Source organism: Cyphomyrmex costatus, unplaced genomic scaffold (assembly GCF_001594065.2).
Source record: "Cyphomyrmex costatus isolate MS0001 unplaced genomic scaffold, Ccosl1.0 scaffold172, whole genome shotgun sequence".
In the NCBI taxonomy this organism is placed as follows: Eukaryota; Metazoa; Arthropoda; class Insecta; order Hymenoptera; family Formicidae; genus Cyphomyrmex; species Cyphomyrmex costatus.
Genome location: NW_017275737.1, coordinates 1 through 20,435, shown reverse-complemented (window position 1 = coordinate 20,435; position 20,435 = coordinate 1). Strand labels below are relative to the sequence as shown.

At 28.8% G+C, this 20,435-nt stretch overlaps 2 protein-coding genes across 2 annotated transcripts in view; one reads left to right on the top strand and one right to left on the bottom strand.

Moving 5' to 3' along the window:
* Positions 1-4,483, top strand: part of Wdr81 (WD repeat domain 81) — an 11,459-nt gene extending 6,976 nt beyond the window's left edge. Inside the window, exons 12-22 of the mRNA XM_018537460.1 lie at positions 49-206; positions 284-985; positions 1,063-1,238; positions 1,325-1,614; positions 2,417-2,549; positions 2,634-2,808; positions 2,887-3,296; positions 3,381-3,674; positions 3,756-3,905; positions 4,043-4,149; positions 4,231-4,483. Of these exons, the coding sequence (XP_018392962.1) occupies positions 49-206; positions 284-985; positions 1,063-1,238; positions 1,325-1,614; positions 2,417-2,549; positions 2,634-2,808; positions 2,887-3,296; positions 3,381-3,674; positions 3,756-3,905; positions 4,043-4,149; positions 4,231-4,462 (2,827 nt within the window). The 3' untranslated portion in view covers positions 4,463-4,483. The remainder of the gene's footprint in view (positions 1-48; positions 207-283; positions 986-1,062; positions 1,239-1,324; positions 1,615-2,416; positions 2,550-2,633; positions 2,809-2,886; positions 3,297-3,380; positions 3,675-3,755; positions 3,906-4,042; positions 4,150-4,230) is intronic.
* Positions 4,484-4,604: 121 nt separating this feature from the next.
* Positions 4,605-9,048, bottom strand: Rint1 (RAD50 interactor 1). The gene is made up of 12 exons (XM_018537418.1): positions 8,971-9,048; positions 8,346-8,584; positions 7,680-7,853; positions 7,481-7,615; positions 7,131-7,392; positions 6,824-7,049; positions 6,583-6,748; positions 6,355-6,520; positions 6,056-6,276; positions 5,118-5,283; positions 4,900-5,033; positions 4,605-4,808 (listed from the first exon to the last, which is right to left on the bottom strand). Exons 1-12 carry the CDS (start codon positions 9,046-9,048, stop codon positions 4,625-4,627), a joined length of 2,151 nt encoding a protein of 716 aa, XP_018392920.1. The 3' UTR covers positions 4,605-4,624.
* Positions 9,049-20,435: the final 11,387 nt, after the last annotated feature.

Here is a 20,435-nt window from a genome sequence, read left to right as displayed (position 1 = left end):
TAAGTATATTTTAATCATATATTATATTGTTTATAAACTTTTATGAAGGAGCTGCGATTTAAGTGGACCTTGCAGTGAAGGAGAAGGTATTTTATCTCCATTAGATGAAGATTCATTTGCAGACACTGAACACACTGTTGCTGCATCGTCTGTACCAACAATCAACGATCAGACGTCTAATGTAATGAAAAATAATGATATTGAGGGTAATTAACGTTATTCGATAACCGAATTTAATAAATATAAAAAAATGATTTGATAACTTCTATTGGATATATTTTAGAGGTATTTACCATGGAGACAGAGGATAATTTATGGACTTCTTTAAACAATACCGTGCCGTACGATATTGACTTACATATAGACCTCAACTTGAATGCCTGCGATGATACAAATGATGATAGAAATAAAAATTCGCCTGATGATTCTGCAAAATCGTCAACGATTCCAATACCTGAACAATCAAATAATGGAGTTAAATTAGTAACTGATTTTAACAGCATTGGTTGTAACGTTGGAAGTAAAACTTCCAGTGAAGATTTTACTTATGTTAACGCATATGGCATGAATATTTATTCGGATAGTAATCTCCCAGAAAATATGTGCAATATAGATGTTAAGGATGATAATTCTGCAGTGCTTTCCGCGGATTGTGATAATAAAAATGACGTGATTAAATCTGACGAAAATTTACAGCAATTGGATCATCTTTACCGAAAATCTATTTTAAGTGAATGCACAATTTCTGAGATGAGCGCAGAATCTGTTATATGGTTATCCCATAGACTCGGCCCGGTACTCACAGCACGATACCTGTCGCGAAATCTTCTGAGAATGCTGACGTTATGTTACGCTGGGAAAGAAAATTTAACATCAATTGATGATAATAATTTCATGCATCTGAAGGGCGTTACATGGAAGAAGCCGATATTAGCTGGTGATCAAAACGCTATTAAAGTTTTAGAGTGCCTCACATCTATTGCAGGTATGTACAAAAAAGTATACATATGTGAATTATTTTGTCAATAAGTAAAATGACATTTTCATCAACTATTTTATCAGGATTATATGGCGAACAAATTATATTGCTGCAATACTTTGCACATATAGTCGAGCTATTAGCGTTGTGTAAGAGAAAGTTAACACAGAATTTAGAAGGAGGCCTAATTTCTTGTCTGGCTCTATTAAATCACATTACAGTATATCTTAGCGATTCTACGGTGATGGATGTGCTTCATGTAATGTTTATCATATAATTAATTACTACATGTTAATATAATGAAAAAATCTGGAATAGCTCAATTTTGTTCATATTTAAATGTAGGAGCCGATTGTTAAATCCATATTGCATCCCACAGTACGCATATTATCAACCGCGAGATTTACATTTCCAAATGGAACGCTTGCGCGTGTTGCTTTAGCTGAAAAATGTTTGGAAGCAATGTTCATTCTTAGCTTACGGCTTGGCAATGTGATCACAAAAAATCATTTAGCAGTACCAATTCAACGCTTCTTTCTGGCTTTTGATAAAGCTTTCAGTGAAAACTTAGACGGTGGAGTTTCAGCAAATAATTTTGGACAAAAAGCAGATACGACCTACGAACATTTCGTACGGTAATAATACATAAATGAACATTGCGATTTAATTACGTATTGTGCGTTAAGAGGAGACAAAAAGTTTGTATGATCAAATTGAATTACAATTTGTGAATTTATTTCAGGAAAAATAAATGAATACATCTTTGTTTAGGTATTATTTATCTATAAAAAAATTAATTTGCAAAACAAATTTATTTTAAAAGTATAGGAAATTTCTGTCTTACTGAAAATTGAAAATTTCAAGCGAGACGCATTTTGATTCTGAGGAAATAATCTACTATTTTTTGTCTAGTTTTTCTCAGAACATTTTGTTCTACAGATTGAATTAAAATGGACGATTAGAAGAATGGCATTACAAAATAACATAAACGTAAAACTTTGGTTATTATATGTATAAAAATGAATTTATGTTGTTTATGTTATTACTATTTTTTTATAATATTGTTTAATCTCTATTCACGTTTAATTTGTAAAATAAAATGTCTTAAGGGTAAAATAGGCCAGAAAATAGCAGATATTTTTATTAGAAGTCACAAAATTGTCACAAAACTAAATATTTTCGGACCTATATCAACATAAAATTCCAAAAATTTCTACATTTTTAAATAAATTTTGTATTATAAATTTATTTTCCTATATCAAATAGGAATAGGAGTAATTCATAAAATTTAAATGTAAAATTATGTCTATATTTATTCCGTTCCTATAAATATACAAATTTTGTCTTCAATTTAATTATATAAACCTATTACTTTCCTCCCTTATTTAATAATAAGATTAATGACATGCCAAGATATTAATTTTTATTATTTCATAGAATGAAAGCCACAAACGAAGAATCTGTTAATATTGGAACTTATACATGGAAAAAACTAGATACAGATATTGCAGATTCGTATTCTCCTCCAATCGTAGAAAATAACGACGTGCTAGACTTGCAAAGAAATAGAGTAAGATCAAATAGTTTACGACTCATGTTTCTCATCTAGATGTTATAAATGCATATGTATGTATACTAAACTTTTTATTTACAGGCATTTGAAGAATTACGAGCTGTGTTCACTATTGAGTTTGCTCACAAAGCCTATATGCTTTTTTATAGATGTATTCATATTGAAATGATGGAACATATACTTAAAAATCACGAGCATATACAACAGCTTTGTCATGAATACGAGCAAGGAATAAAAACAACTTCTGTAAATAACGGTAGATGTATAAAATATTTCTCAATTATTATTATGATTGATATGTAAATATGTTCGTTCTTATGTCTCGTTTTTAAAGATAATGCAGATAAGTACAATACTTCCGTGGATTGTGATGATACCGAGAATGTAGAATCAGTTGACAAAGGTGCTTGCAGCTTCGGGAACATATCTGTAATAGGAAACAGATTCGAGATACAGAAAGATGATGCGAGATCTCAAGTGCCAGAGACGGGTATTGTTGCCAGTCGCGAAACAACTTGTCCGTCATCTGCTGGTAGACAACTACGCGGTAACTGGTTAGCTTATTGGGAGCATGAGATAGGAAGACCAGAGAAGGATACAATATTTAATATAAAGCAGATAAAACTTCAGTCTTTCAACGGACATACAAATAGTGTAAGATGTCTTTATGTATTAGACAATGAGAACAGTTTTATGAGTGGTAGCAGAGATAAAACTGTTAAACTGTGGAGTTTACGGAGCCAGGTAAGGTATATTCTGTTCAAGTTAACAAAAAATGTTTGTTGTATAATATCTAGAATTATGATTTTATTGTTATAATGAAATCAGGGTGATGGTACTACAGTTTCATCATGTCAGTATACATATACCGGACACAAAAAGTCTATTCTTTCACTTACATTCTTGGAATCTTTGAGATATGCAGTGACATGCGACGGCATAATTCATTGTTGGGACCCTTACATGGGCTCACTTCTCGGATGTCCGGAAAGCAGTCGTCCAGTTCCTGTGAATATTTTAGCTTCGAGTCCTTCCCCTTCTACAACTCTTCTTGTAGGAACAACCGATATTACTCTTAGAGTTATTGATTGTAGAATATTTCAATATGTTAATGAAATGAAAGTAAGCACAAAATATACATATTAATATCCAAAAATTGTAATTTAAGATACATAAAATTTAATGTTAAAATCATTTGATAAGATTTCCATGAATCCAACGGGTTTGATAAGATGTATCGCAGTGTCGCCTAGTACTAACTGGGTCGCTTTAGGTCAAGCATCAGGTTTCTTAACGATACTCGATACTCGCACCGGTCTGATCATAGCATCTTGGAAGGGACATGAATGTGAGGTAAAAACTTAAGGTCTTTTATCTTTGAAAGTTTCATAAAAAAAGCTATTTTCGAAAACTTAACCAATTTCCATAAGATTGTTACGAAATCCCTATGGTATATTTGTTGTTCGATTTATTGATTTTTAATGTTATAGATATTGCAATTAGAAGCGATAAATGAAACTACTATAGTTAGTTCTTCTTTGGATCAAACTATAGCTGTGTGGAGTGCAATAGACGGAAAACTTAAATTTCACATGAAGTAAGAAAACTTGTAGTTTTATTATATAAAATTAAATAAATAAAATATAGTTTACACAAATTATTTTTTATCAATTTTCAGAGGCGCAACAGAACCTGTTCATTGCATGGCAATGCACGAACAAGCATTGGTAATAGGAACAACAGCAAATCGAATTGGTGTTTATACCGCTGTAGAAACGACTGCTTCATTAAGCTCATCTAAGTTAAGATCTGACGCTTTTAAAGGCATTCTTACTGCTTTGGCGGTCCTGCCTCTCAATCGATTACTATTATTAGGTGCTGATAATGGTGGAATAACACTACTGTGTTAGAGCGTTATTTACAAAACATAGTGAATGTGCGTATGTGTGCGCGTGGACATTATTACAATATAATACAATAATGAGGAATAGAAAAAGTCTAATTTAACAGAAAGTATGAAATCTATTACAATACATTTCATTTTTACAAAACACATTGAAGAGAAAGATTTTCTATACATGAATAATATCTGTTCTCATCGCTATTACTTTTAGAGCAAGTTCAGCAGACATTTTGTACACGCTGACATCCGCTAATATCTCTGCCGATACATTTTTATCATTATTATTTAATGATTCTTCGAGCAATATTGCTGAACCTATTAGGATATTTAAAAGTATACACGCTTCTTTGATTCTAGAACATAAAAATAAATGAATTATTACATGTTTTAGCAAATAAGTTTTAACGAATAGTTTTAATAATTTTTAGAGAGAGAAAGACTTACAAAGGAAAATATGATTCTGGTTTGTTAATATACAGACCAAATAAAGGAAATAGATTCCTCAGAATATCATATTGTAATTGTTCGGCACCACCATTATTGAAATAATTTACTAGTACAACTTCTTCAAAGAGAAACTGTGAAAAGAAATATTTGAAAAAAAAATGAAAATTATTATATGTAAAAACTAATCTATTTTCTTTTATTTTTATTTTGTATACTTGATCAAATTGAGCAGCTAAATTCTTCCAAGCTTGATTAAACAACGGCAAGGCAAGAACATCGTGTAATATATGAAGACGTGTAGCTAGTTCTTGGAACATGGGACAACCACTTGGTGTCATCGATAACGAAACAACTTCTTTTGAAGATTGCATCGCAAACCATCTTAGAACAATAAAAAGTATTTTAGAATTTAATAATAAATGAAAAATATAATTTAAACAAAATTAAATATTTTCAAGTTCTTTATATTTGTATAATATATTCTTTGTTTCTTGTTTTTTACTTTTTACTCCAGATTTTTTCCTTTACTACGTTTTATCGATATTCACGTTTCTTTTATTTTTTGTATCTTCCAAAGTTCATCAATTTTTATTTTAGAGATAACAAAAAACAAACTTGGACAAAAAAGTAAAAACTAAAAGTGATAAAAAGTAAGAAACAAAAAACAAAGTACATATTGTAGATTAAGTTTTAGCGTATATAATTTTAATGTTTTACTCTATATTATATTTACTCTACATCTGTATTTAAGTTTATTCCGAACATTTCAATTTTTTTTCAAGCTATTCTTAGCAATTGAACAATATAATAAAAATAAAGGTACGCCCTTAATAAACCATGATTCGACATTTCAACATCGAGAAGGTTCAATCTTGATAGTGTTGATTGTAATTTTTGATTGTAATAATTTTTACTGATGATGGTCTAAAATAGACCAAAACGTCTAGACAAATTTAACGTATAATTTGAATAAAGGACATTCGTTCATCATAACTAGCGCTGTGACTCTGTTTTGGTTTTAAAGTAGATATAATTTAAAATATTAAAATTGTATACGTTAATAATAACTACGTTATTTCTCAGTGGCCTTTGTTTTTTACAAAGTTTTTACTGGAAAAATAATTGTAGTAGAGTAAATTAGGAAAACTCTTACTTGTCTGTTCTATAAGCTCTGCTTTTTGCTTTTACGTCTAAAGCTACCGAGTCACTGATTTCATTTATCAGTTTTTTCTCTAATCGTCGTAAGAGAACTACAGCTTCATCAAATATAGTTCCTTCTATTTCTCCAATATTCTCCTTAACATCATTACCTTTATCTGTGGCATTTTCCACAGTTTCAAATTGCTTTTTGAAGAAATGCAGTTGTAAGAAGTGCTACACAAACACGAGATTATGACAAATAAATGAAATAATATATAATTTGTGTATGATTATAGATGAAAATATACATACAACAGTCACGCCCCATTCTTCCAAAACAGTTGCGACATAATGTAGTGTATTGAGAATATACGGCATAAGTGACGTTAATGGATCTTCAGAATTTTCATGTACCAATTGTAACAATCGTATTCGCCAATCGTCAATCAATTCCAATTGCAATTCGAGAAATTGTAATCTTTAACAATATCAACGCAAATAAGTATCATTTTTTGCTTATAACGATTTCGTATGACTTACCTATGTCCAGGTTGAGGTAAGTGTTTGTATCTATCAGAAATTGAGGTGAGGAGCATAAGAAAGGCGTCTGCACATTCAGTGACTTTCATATCATCTGTATCAAAACTTATCAGTCTTTCCCATGCTGTATTCGAGCTTAATATTGCATCCATTTTATCAGTTGCATCTAAAATCATAATATACAATACATGTTTGAAATATGCATGAAATATTACTTCCTCGTGTGTTGTGTTGTACTTACATTTTTTCTCCATATTTATCCATTTTACAAAAATATGGGCTTGCGTAAGAACAAAAATAGTAGCCGGCTGAGTGTGAGGATACAACAAAGTCTCTCGCAGTTCTCTCTCAAATCCTAAAGCTTCGTCTACTAAATGCGCAAATAATGTGTCGTCATATTGTACCACAGGTAATTCGGAATGGAGTTTTTCAACGGCTAATTGAACTAGAGCGCGCATAAATTCAGCCTATATATTATATACTATAATTAGTGATCAGAAATGATATTAAGAGTCAGTAACAATAATTAATTAATTGTTATATCACACCTTTACGTCTAAATGCTTAAAACCTACAGCGTCTGCTACAGGTTGAACGTTTTTTTGTACCCACTGCATATGGTCTTTAATCCATGTTAATATTTGTGTAAAAAACCATTCTGGCTTATCTTGACGGTTTGTTAATTTAGCTCCTGTGAAATGATAAATAAACCTTTGTCGGAGGGGACGTACTAAGAAAGTAATTGGCAAACTAATTGGTGCAAAGTCTGTTAACAGCACAGATGTTACAACCGGTTTAATCATTTCATCTCTGAATATATTAAGGACAATATGAAACAATTTTGCTGTGTGTGATTCATTTTAATCTAAAACATTTAAATTGTATAGTGCAAGGATACGGTAGCTGCAGATGAAAGAGATATTCAATGAGTATCCTAAATCTTGTCATTGTTTCTGGTAAAGGTGTACCCAATGAAGTAGCATTGCTTCCACAAAAAGGCCATTTCAATGTCTTCAATAAATCATTGTATTCCCTATAAATATTACATGTTTAGAAAATACAACTTATGTTTTGAATATATGCAAGAGAAAACATACTTTGACAATTTCTTCTTGATTAGATTGTGCCAAAAATGTAAAGTCTCATGAACATAATTGACCAGATGATGACATACAGATGTTTGCAATTTACAACTGATGTTTGTTAAGGTTGTATATAGAGTTATCATAGATTGATCATCACCAGATAACAAGGATGCTTCTATTTCCTGACTGTGTATAATACAGCTATTTAATAGACAAAACTAAAACACCTTACATATGTTTAGGAGATGGGAAGAATTATTATGCCGTTACTTTTACCGTTATTTATAATAATTTAAACATGACGTTACAATTTTTTATGACTATAACTAACTAAATGTTAAGGTTGCGCTAAGGTTAGGAAAGTCACTTTGAAAAGTAACTTATCACTATTATTTATTTACTGAAAAAAATAAGTAACACTTATAGCAGCATTGATGAGTTATTTTATCCATTATAAATAACAATTAAAAATAGTTACAAATAAAAAGTTACCTTTTTCAGTAACGAGTGACTTTTTCAATTTGTTACAAGTAACACATTTGACTTTTCTAAATCTGGTATTACCATTACTATTAAAAAAATTCACGACGTTACCAAATTGTTATTATAATAAAGTTATGAAAAATAACAGCATTATAACTTCCATTCTCTGCATATATCACGTCTCCTGCTTAATACCTAATATTTTCTATGTATCTTATGAAGTATAGATAGGATAATGATTTGTCCAGCTGACTTATCTTGTCAACAACTTCTTGCAGTTCTAAATTTTTGTCATTTTCGTTAAGCGTTTCTTTGATCATCTTAATGAGATCTAAACTAATTTCCTGTAACTGCTCAACTTCTAAATTGACACATTCTACATTTTCAACTACTGCCTTTACCTTGGAAGGAGCAGTGGTTGATGCCATTGATAACTGTAAGCAAAAAGTAAAAATTGATATAAAATGTTTAGCTATGTTATATACGCTATTTTATAAATAAATACCGATTTTTCAATCTCATCCTTTTCTAGTTTGAGGTGCTCTTGGAAATCGTAAATTCCTTCAAGATTTTTTAAAGTCGATCCCAATTGTTCATTAAATTTATGTATAATTTTTTGTTTGATATCCATTGGATATTTATTCAAAAGATACTCTTCACTTTCTCAATTTCAATGAAATTATGTTCATTCGATGCGTTTTTGCACGAAACGAAACAATTAGTAAAATGTTATTGTTGTTGCAATAAAACGTGCTCAGTCCTACGATGCGAAACATTAATTGTTGATCTATCGAGGTTATAAAATCTGTCACATAAATACAATGAACTGCGCATGTGCTATAGTCAGGTGATCAGTTGGGCTCAGTTGGGCTGTGTTCAGGAACATCACTCGAATCATCTCGAATGTTCCCGTGTAATCATATCCTTATTTAACATATCCCAGCATCCGAGAATGGTTTAAAATGGATTGGATTTTGTCTATTCGAATTCGTATTTTAAACAGCGAAAACTTTCTTTTGGATTCAATTGAATTCAATTGGATACAACTGGATTGAAAAACTGCGTTTCCTATTCAAAATTATGAATTAAACAATATTTCACTATGGTCATAAATGCACTGAAAAAGCTAATATTATTTTATGATTGAAAAGTATACAGATATGCTCCATGCAATTCCTATAAAATGAATAAAAACGTATTCGGATTGAAAAGGATTCATTTTAACATTCATGAATCCGTATTTCTGAAAATTTGAATCCATTTTAATCCATTTCAATCCATTCTCAGATACTGGGATGGGTAAACAACAAGGATAAAACTACACATGAGGGCACTTGGGTGATCTTTTTGAACGCAGCCCGAGAGGAAAACATCCCTCGCCGATTAGGGGGCGAAGCTTTATATTCAACGGTGTTACAAGCAAACTTACCAACTATAGCGAGCTAAGGTTGATGACGAGAGTACGGCTTACGAAATTAGACTAACTCGAGATCTCGAGCTCTGAGCTAGAAGGATCTTTTTATTGACAAAAGAGGTGGAGTCTTCTATCAGCTCCAACCAATAACGTGAGATTTTAAAGTACCAAAAATGTACTTAAAAGGGATAAAGAAAAACTGGAGAAAGTGACGATGACTCAAGAGTCCGTTAAAGATGAGTCATAAAATAAGTTCGTTAGATATATACCTCTTTTTTGTCTATAATTCTAAAAACATCTTAAAACTGAATATTCATATTTTGAAAAGAAGTTTTCAAAAGGGAAATATTCAAAAAGATTAAATTGAAAGGAAAATAAAAGGACAAAAAGGAAAGGAAAGCAATTTATGAAAGTATCTAATAAAATAATGGCAGGAAACAATAAGGTTTATTAAAAAGGTTTAGAGAAAAAGACGTTAAAACTTTCTATGCATTAAAACGTGAAAACAATTACGTTGGACGTAACGTATCTCAACTATATACACACATAATGCACACAGTGCAATAAATTGAAATGAAACTAACGTATATTTATTTTACTTCAATTTGTTACATCGTATGCAAACAGTGCAAGAATAAAAAGCAGACTTTACTAAAGTATCCGCGTGTCTCCGTATAAGCGCTAAAAACTGCAATGTAATTAGAATAGCAGACCGATCGATAGACTATTTTAGCGTCCTAATTTCTCTAAAATTATTAAGACCCTCTTATAAAAATTTATTTATTGTATGTCTCATGATTATATTAATTATATGTATGGTATATTCGATGTGACTGCTACGGAAGAGTCAACTTCCATAACTTGATCGAGATGGCATCAATACTTGATTCCTAGGAATGCTATTCCATATTATGCGCGCGCTATACTTTCTATCGCTTGTGTATGCTATTATAATAATTGATTTCAGATTTTTTTTATTGAGATACGGTATTATCCAAACAAATGCAGTTGATGTATTATGTTAGTTATAAAAAATTAATTTATTAAGTAGAAACTATAGTAAACTTTTATGTACCAAGGGATTTAAATAAATAATTGTAAAACATATATTTTATTGTATTTTTTTTAATTAATATAAGTAGTTTTATCATATTTGCATTTATGAGTAAAGAATGTTTTTTAATCATCACATCCACGCGATGAAGAATATTCTAAGCATCTTGTAGATAAAAGTATAATAAAAATCAATCAATATTATTAATTATCATTTTACCTTTGACTGTCACATTAATTTAACGAATTTATTGAAACTGCATTCGAGAAAAATGCGGCGTTATTAGTTTAAGTAAAGTTTTTTATTCATTTTATAACATTACCCAAAGGATAGTTCAGATTTGAGCCGAAACGTACGTAAATTAGTGAGTTTGACAAATGTAATTTAAGTTTTTATAAAGAAAAAAAATTTGCACTTTATTTTCTACATTGGTTCTTAACGCCTTTTTATATCTTTAATTAATATATTTTTCAGTATTATTTAGAATTCAATTTCTCGCTCTTTGAGAATCTATAGTCGTTAGATTATCGCTTCTACCATGCGCTATTTATCTCTTTCTATTGTATTAATCTCTTCTCTCTCGTTTATTTAATTAATTACGTTTAAGATTGGCCAAACTGTAAACATATATATTTGAAAGAACTACTTTGCGGGAAAAAAATGGAATGCACTTTTATTACTTAATGTTTTACAAAGTTTCACACTGTCATAATATATTGTCCTCAAACTTCGAGGACACCCTGTATATACATACATATATAAAGGGTTTGAAATCATTAAATATTGTAGAAGTGGCACACATTACATATGTACATGTATATATATAATGTATAACATATACATATATAATGTGTGCCACTTCTACAATATTTAATGACTTCAATCCGAACCCTTTCTATATATTGTGTATGATACACGAGCGCGTGCTCACGCACACACACACACACACACACATACATACATGCTATTAGGCTATCGAGGATTTGGAGTTAATATTAAATAATACTGTAAAATTAACACATAATGTATATACATATATTTTTTTTTCAAATGTTTATATGTTAAATTAATTTATACATTATAAAAATAAGCGTGTCTTAAATTACATCACACTCATTTTCAAATCTTTATACTTTTGATTTTCGAATTTTTTGCTTGAAAAACACTTCTTATTAACATCACATCTAAACTAAAACATATTTCAATTTCGGCCATGTTGACCGAAATTTTTTCATTAGAAATTGCGAGATCCTTTTAAAACTAATTCGTATAACTATCTTTTCAATTACATAAAGCTAAAATTATTATGTAAAAGAAACATGACTTGTACAACAAGACTTGTACAATAATATCACAAAATATGTGTAGATTAAAATATATAAAAGTTTGTAATATGAAGATTAGTAATAAATATATATTAGTAAAGTGTCAAAACACCTGAAATTGCAAAAATCTTGTAATAAAACAAATTTCTGTAAAAACATCATAGTATTTTACAGTAGAAAGTCGAAAAACTTGAATTAGAAAGTTTAAGTATTTTAATTTGTATATAGATTTATATCATACATGGATGAAAGCATATAGAATGTATATAAGAAACTTCTAAACCTATTTCATCGTAAATATATCTTCTTGTTATGGTTCTTACTTATTTTCTCGATCGATTTGAAACCGAGAACATAAATTTCATATTAACCTTGTGCGTTAAATGCCTGATACGTCCTCATTCCTATTCCTACGTTAAAGAGTATTGCTGCACACTGCAGCTGTCGCTACCCTAAAAGATCCCACGAAAATACATATAAATGCGTATTGACAATTCTCCTAGAAAGAGATGATTATATTTTTCAAACTTTTATATGACTCGTAAAGACGCAATTGATTCATATTAAATTAAGCAAATTTTTACACAATTACTTTACTTAGGAGACGGCGCTTTAATTGTACTAAATATTTAATATTAATTTGATGAAAAATATTAAAACGAGGAAAATGGATAGAAGTTTATATAGAAAAGTGAAACCCGATAAATAACTTTGTTCCCTTTATCACTTTGTTTTCATCCGTTTGATCCATTATTATTAGTAAAGTTACATCATGTTCTTGTATTTTTGTATATGTATTATATTTCGATGAAATGCAGAGACAAATGATATCGTTACTTGATAAGTTATTCGCGTTTTACATTGTCATATTCTCACTATACTTGACTATATGCTTATCGAACTCCTGTTCGAGAACAGTCGTGTCCAATAAGAACTTGACATTGAACCTCCACGTTACACCCTCACATGTTACACGCACATGACAGACCATATATATACATCCGTGCGCAATTGTCCATTACCGCGACTGTATGTAAAGTACATGCACAACCGTATAAAGAACGGGCGCTTGCGCGGTATCCATGGTGACATGTGGTTTTCTTACCACGACCTCTATTCGTTCCCGACAAATCATTATGCCATTGTCGTGCGCGTTGCAAGAAAGCTCGGTCATGGAAATGTCGTGACTCATAGTCATTTATGTTTTTCCATACAACACTTTGCACTGACACTTCTGCGGACGAACGCAAAGTCGGCGTGTCCAGTACATTTTCAAATTTTCTCAAAGTGTTGCGCGACTAATGCAAGTGGAGGCAAATTACTCCACTTGATAGGAAACGTGCGGAAGTGTGCGGATTTACTCATTGATCACTCATCCATTGTGAGTCGCACTTACAAAAGATCGATCGGTTCTTCAAAGTTTTGAAACGCGATGTTTCGATTTTCCATCACTTTCGTTAAAGAGATTGTTCAATTTTCGTATTCAAACTATTGATTTGAATCATAATTAGACATTTAACTTAAATTAACATTAATTATATTAATTCTTAAAACATAATTTTGTCGCTAATGACCTTTTTTAAATTCATTAATGATTTGATTTATTTTAGTATGTTTCCTATATAGACTTTTTCGTAATAGTTTGTACTTCTTACATTACCATCTCCTCATTTTTGTTAAAGTATCTAATTTAGCTAAAGTAGATCGTATCATGTTGAACAATTAATTTGATTTATATCTTAAATGTTAACATTGATTTTGTTTGTCTTTGCACATATAAATATTCTTCAATTTACTTTAGTTTCTCTTTATAATACATTTTTCTATTGCTATGTAATCTTTTAGCGTTTATATATTATATAATATTTTCCCTCTTTTAATTAACTAAACCCTGCAAACATCAAATTACATATAACGTACGTGTTAGTTGTAATTTTCCACTCAACAATATACCTATAATAAAACGCACGTGTTATATTATAGTTATATCGTTGAGTGGAAAATTATAACTAACGCGTATACGTTACATATGTAATTTAGTGCTTGCTATGGGAGAATACGTACTTTATTTAACATTTATATGCGTTTATTGTTAATTTTTTTTTAATTGCAAGATTATTTATGACAAAATAAATAAATAAATAAATAGATTTATATTCGTAATCTTGTATTCTTTAAATAATGTAAAGTATTATTTCAGTGACCAATAACACTTTTCATTGGGCCATCTCCAATTCTCGTGTTATATTTATTTAGTATTTTGAATGTAAAATTATTTTTAGCATTTTATTTAATATTTTGTAAAATCACACAGAAAAGAAATTAAGTGCTGAATATAAATTACTCAAAGTTATAATAAATCATAAAATTTTTCAATAAAAATCGAAAAATTTGTAAATTCTTGTACAAGTTGTGAATTAAATGAACATCGTCAATTTTGATCTCTTTTTTTATTCTTATCGTGATCTTAAGACATAAATTTGCACTTTGCGCTCGAAAATAATGTTTTATAAGACGTGTATAATGCAAAAAATGTCTTCGTTTTAATAATCTTCTTTTTTTAAGGGAAAGATGGTTTTCACTTCTGTGAACAATATATTTATTGAATGATCAAAAAATTGTTGTTATTATTGTACAAGATAGTTTCATTAAGAAAAATAAGACTATATTAAATTATCAATAAACAATACCTAAATAATAATTGATACATTACTGTAAGGAATCTCTATTAGTGAAAATTTAGAAAAATTCTAAAACCGTTCTTTTTTACAGTTCTCACAATAATTAAACACTTTCTTCTGTCATTGCTTTTTCTTGTATTCTCGAATGTGTGGAAAACAAAAAATTTAAATTTAATTTGAAAATGAAATAAAGTTTAATTTAAAAAATAATAAATATAATCTGCTTTATTTATCCATTAATTGGTATAAAATTTATATGGAAGATACTTTCAATAAAAAAATGAAATTTTTCTCTTAAGATCACAATAAGAAGAACAAAAAAAGATCAATATCATGGTATTCACTCAATTTATGGCTTATATAAGGGTTTACAGATTTGCTATGATCAGAAAATTAATGTTTAAACACTCTTTCGAGATTATATATTTTGAAAATGTAATAACGTATTGTTTTAAGAGTGCTCATTAATTCATATCATTCATATTCTAAAAACATAAAATGTGATATCTAAAGTTACATTAATTGTGTAATTATTTGTTGTGGACTCGTTGGGTCTCAAAGGCTCAGATAACGTCGATGTGGACATTGATTTTACTTACCTTCGTTCTCAAGTGTCTGTTAAAAAAGTTACGTCGAATAGATGTGACACAAGTCAACACGCGGCACGTACATACGCCTCCGTCATTAAGACGTCGCTTCATAGGGAAGAAAATAAAGTCCCATGGATAATTAGGATTGAATTTAGAAAATCAAACCAGTGTATGTATGTTTACTTCAAAGTAATTTCCAATTGTCCACAACAAACAATCCATTAAAAAAATTATCAAATGAGAAATATGTGATACAAGAAACATCTTTGTATAATGTGAAAGATCTATGAAGCTACGCATTGCAATTCTTCAGAACATTGTATGTGCTGAAGCAGGGATGAGTTTATCTGTCGGATGCATGTGAGTAAATGGCAGTAGAAGGATCGTGTCAGCCTTTGAACAATTTACTATGGGCATCTGCTTGGATACTGGTTAGTACACATCCACGAATAATAATTATTATATAATAGTCCAAGTTGGAGAATTTCGATTCATTTAATGAATATTTAGTTGAAAAAATCAAGAGAACTTTAAGATGTCTTTAAGGCCAGTATTTATATATGTATTTCATTTTATATATGTCGATTTTTATATATTTAAAAGTATATCTTAAGCACAGTCTCAAGATATGTTACGAACCAATTAGAGGACCGTATAAATAATGTCTAATACATTATTTAAGACGATATTGTAATAAAAATGTACAATAAATACCGGCCTAAACAATCTTTAAGAAAGATCTTCAATTATATTAAAGATCTTGTGTACGCGTCGATTTTAGACATTCTCATTGGGGAGAAAAATGTATTTTTAAACAAAAAATGTTATTTTTAACATAAAAAAATATTATACTAAGGATACAAAAATCTTTTAAAATAAATTTTTTTTTTTTTTAAGAAAAATAAATTAAAACTGAAACAATATTCACTAATATCACGATTTACTAACTTGTCTTGATAACAAAATAGTTACAATGCAATAATATTTTTTGTAACTAAAATTAACAGTTTTCGTTCTCTCTAACAAAGATTTTACTAAGTTTTCAAAAAATGAGAAAAAATAAAAAATATGTTCACTATCAAGAGGAAATACAAATATTTTGAAGAATATACTTATTTTCACAGCAAGAATCTTTTCGAGAGAATTATGAGATTCTTGAATTAATTTTTGCACGGACTTAAAATTGTATTATTAATAATTAATCTCTCATTTATTTTTGTCATACTTTTATATTTAAATCTAATTTTTGAAATTTGTCTTCAAGAAATACTTCATCAGAATGTGAGAAATCTTATAAATCTGCATTTTTATTCTATTTTTTACGGTATTTTAAATGTAAGAATTTTAAATTCGTCGCAATAACCGCGTGATACAGACCATCAGCGGTGTCATGTGTAAGGTCCTATTTGTTTACAAATTAAAATTGTCGACATTTCATGTGCTACAACAGTTCATCTGTGAATAAAAATTATTGTCTATAGATTGTTTACAAGCATATTGCGTATAAATATGGAATTAAGAAATGAACAACACATTGGCATCACAGATTTCTATGTATAATAGGTATCAGCAATTTCTGAGAAAATCGGACAAGAATTTACTTCGTAGTATTTAAATTTTTTATATTATGTGACATATACACTGTTTTAAATAATGTGTAGGCTTATATATGTGGCCCTTTTAAAAATTTTTTTCATTAAAATGTAATATTTTCACGTGGAAATTTTTACAAAACTAAGCACCCGCTCTACATTGAAGTCAAATATTTTCGGTTTAAATCATCATAGAAAGACGAATTTAATACAGTCTTAAAGGGAAAATTAGACTTTTATAATATTATCGGAGTTTGTTTAAAATATGAATAATTTTTATTGTTATTAACAATATAAGTGTTAAATAAATATTTTTCACCAAAAGTTACCACTTATAAAAGTTTAAAAAATGTATAAACAAATTTCTTATTAAATTATAGGTATACCAAATATATTTTTTAGCCTGAAGTGCGTTCCAAAACTTAAAATTTTGTCAAACTTCAAGTATCTTCTATTCTTGTTCAACATTTGATGAATAATAAGAATAAAATGATACTCGACAGAATCGAATTTTGAAAGGCATTCCTGGAGTTTTGATCCACTTTTAGTTTTAAAAAATCAATAGACACTTCGCTGTTTTGCGTACGACTACCTGCTCAGCTGCTTCGTATAGAACGAATATTGTGGATTCACAGACTAGACATCACTAGATATCTTATAACTACAGTTTTTTTTACAATTTTAATACTATTTTAAATATTATCAAATATTAATGTAACTGTAATAAACAATATTAATAATAGTCAAGAAATATTAAAAGTTATTAAAAAATTTTGCAAATTATATAAACAATATTTTGTCATTGATGAATAGCGATAAAAAAAATTTTTACAATTATTATTATTCATCATGACAAAACCACTTGTATACTACTTCATACATGAAATAGAAACTTGAAGGATTAGAAAAGCATGCGTTTGAATATCGATCTTGCAAGCGGTTTTGTCATTTTGATGAATAATAATAATTTAATTATAAAAATGTTTCTTGATCGCTGTCAACGACATTAAAATATTGTTTATAATTTATAAAACCTTTTTTAATAATTTTTAATATTTTTTGACTATATTATCAATATTATTTGTTTTCACTTCTCACCGAATTTTCACGTTGCAATTAGCAAAAAATCGGATTTATCATATTTCGATACGTGTCCCAAGGATTACTAAATACATACGAACAAGTAATTTTGTGTATGGAAATAGGACAGAAACTTGAAACGCGACGCGGACCACGCAAGTTCACGCTGTGACCGCACGTATTGGTATTTCTTTAACAATATTAAATTTTCAAATTCTGTTTACGCTATCTTGGAGCAAAACAATTTGGTACATTTTGATTCATTGTAGTGCTACTGTATTTATATATATAGTAGGTTTTTGAATATGGCCGGAGACACCGCGTCTGCTGATATATTTCGAATTAATACTCAAATTAATGATATCAACTACATTCATTTTTTTTAAATTAAGTGTAGCAAATTATTTAAATTAATATATATAATTTTTTTTGTATTCGGCTGTTTATTTAAAAAGAGCACATTTTCTTCATTATAATAAACAATTTTTTATTTTTTTAATATATACAATTATTTGCTTATTTTAAAAAGTTTTATATTTAATTTTAGAAATGACATCTCTTTTTAACCAAATAATAATTTATCAGTTAGAATAGAACGTGTTTTTAATCAAAATAAATATACATTTATATAAAAAAAATGTATTTATATTGAATTACAAAATACTTTTTTTCAGTGTAGTATACGATTTTTATGATGTTATCACAATATAAAAATTATGTGTTAGGTTTAAATGACATTGAACATGTATGCTGTATTGATAATATCTTAATTTAAGTTAAGATAATATCTTAAAAAAGAACATTAAATAAATTATACATATACCGTATATACATGTTGTGAAAGATAATACAGATTTATATTATACACATTGCACGGCGTAGCGCGCACATGTAATGTTTTAGAAAAGGATAAACAATACATTCGTAGATCGGTGACTTTTAATTAAAATTCCAAGACAACTTTTTTTTACAATATCGCCAAAAATCCAATTTTGCACATTATTATATACAATTAAAAAATATCAATTATTTCGGAAACTTAACATTCTAATGATTTAAATAATATCGTTTTCGGCATCCAAAAATTTATGAGAAAGCTGTCTAGTTAAAAGTGATAAAAAAATTTTTTTTTCTGTTAACTAGAGTATAATTGATGTACATATTTTATAAAAACTGAAAATCTTAATAACATATAAATTTTTATTACAAATGTCTCATATCTCGAATAGTTATAATACGTCAAAATACACTAAAGCCTCTTATTTTTACAACTTAATTGTTAAATTAAATTTTTTAATTGCGGCATTAAATTTTGTAAAATTGCGACCTAACAGAACAATTTGATAAATAGTATCGTTATAGCGTCTAAAAAACTACGGAAAATGGTTACACTCGCTTTTTTATTCAAAAAAATATCACTTTCTGTTGAACAATATGTAATTAGATTTCTTGGCAAGTTCTTTAATCGAGAGATAAAAAGTATGAATTCTTTACTTACATGTTGTCGTAATTAATCGTAATTATCATAGATATTTGTAAAATTAAGTTTAAAAAAAATCGAGAAATTAATTAATATGGTTTTTAATAATAACTTTTTATAAGGTGTACTTCTATTAATATTTTTAATTTAAACTAAATTTCTTAAATATAGTGCGAATATTTCAATCCATCGCATATACAATATGAATCATTATCAAATATATTTTAGATCAACAAAATGGATCACAGATGTTCGAAGAAAACGATGCTCGAGCTACAGGAAGATGGCGAGGCGAGGCTGGTCTTTTGGCGACTCCACCAGGTGGACATTTTCCGAAACAAAATGTTGGTCCCATTAAATTCGAAATACCAAAAATTCCTGTTATATTCGTACTTGGTTAGTACATATTAATTGTTGCGAATTTAGAAATCATATTATAGAAATATTTTTCAATATTTATGATATATATATATTCTCTATGTGACTACATTGAATTTGTATGCTCTCTTGTTGCAATAATGAAAATTTTAGTCGAAATGTTTTCTTTCGTACTTTAATGTCATCTTTAAGTCATTAAAAAATATTACAAGTAATTTATACATTGCGCTGCGGTACCCATTAGATCAACCAATTACTTATTTTATTTTATTTTATGATTATTTTGTAGGAGGCCCAGGTAGCGGTAAGGTGACATATTGTGATAATTTGATACAAGAGAAGAAAGGAATAACGCATATTAATATGATGGATCTTCTTCAACAATATGCATTGGGAAATGGTTCATATTTACTTCTTATTTATAATATTTTAACAATGATGTATACATACATGATATGCAGTTCTTGGCCATATTACTAGACGTATCTTTAATTATTTGATAAATTCGAAGAATAAAAGTGGCTATATTGATGCACCGTGATACAGAAAATGACTAGAGTTTTACGGATTGTTATGTATAAATTTATTCAATATTTAAAAAAGAATGTAAGAAACTAGGAAAATAGAAATGGATTCTCATTCAGTGAAAAAAATTACTGCGACTAAGCTTATTTTCTCGCCACAGAGATGT

What these genes read in the sequence shown, in the direction of transcription:
- Rint1 (XM_018537418.1), bottom strand. Translation starts at nt 9,048, where the DNA reads ATGATTCGAGTGATGTTCCTGAACACAGCCCAACTGAGCCCAACTGAT. An exon ending in CTCTTTCATCTGCAGCTACC is followed by an intron (nt 7,393 to 7,480) that starts GTATCCTTGCAC and finishes TAATATATTCAG; the next exon opens with AGATGAAATGATTAAACCGG. An exon ending in AAGAATGGGGCGTGACTGTT is followed by an intron (nt 6,277 to 6,354) that starts GTATGTATATTT and finishes GTGTTTGTGTAG; the next exon opens with CACTTCTTACAACTGCATTT.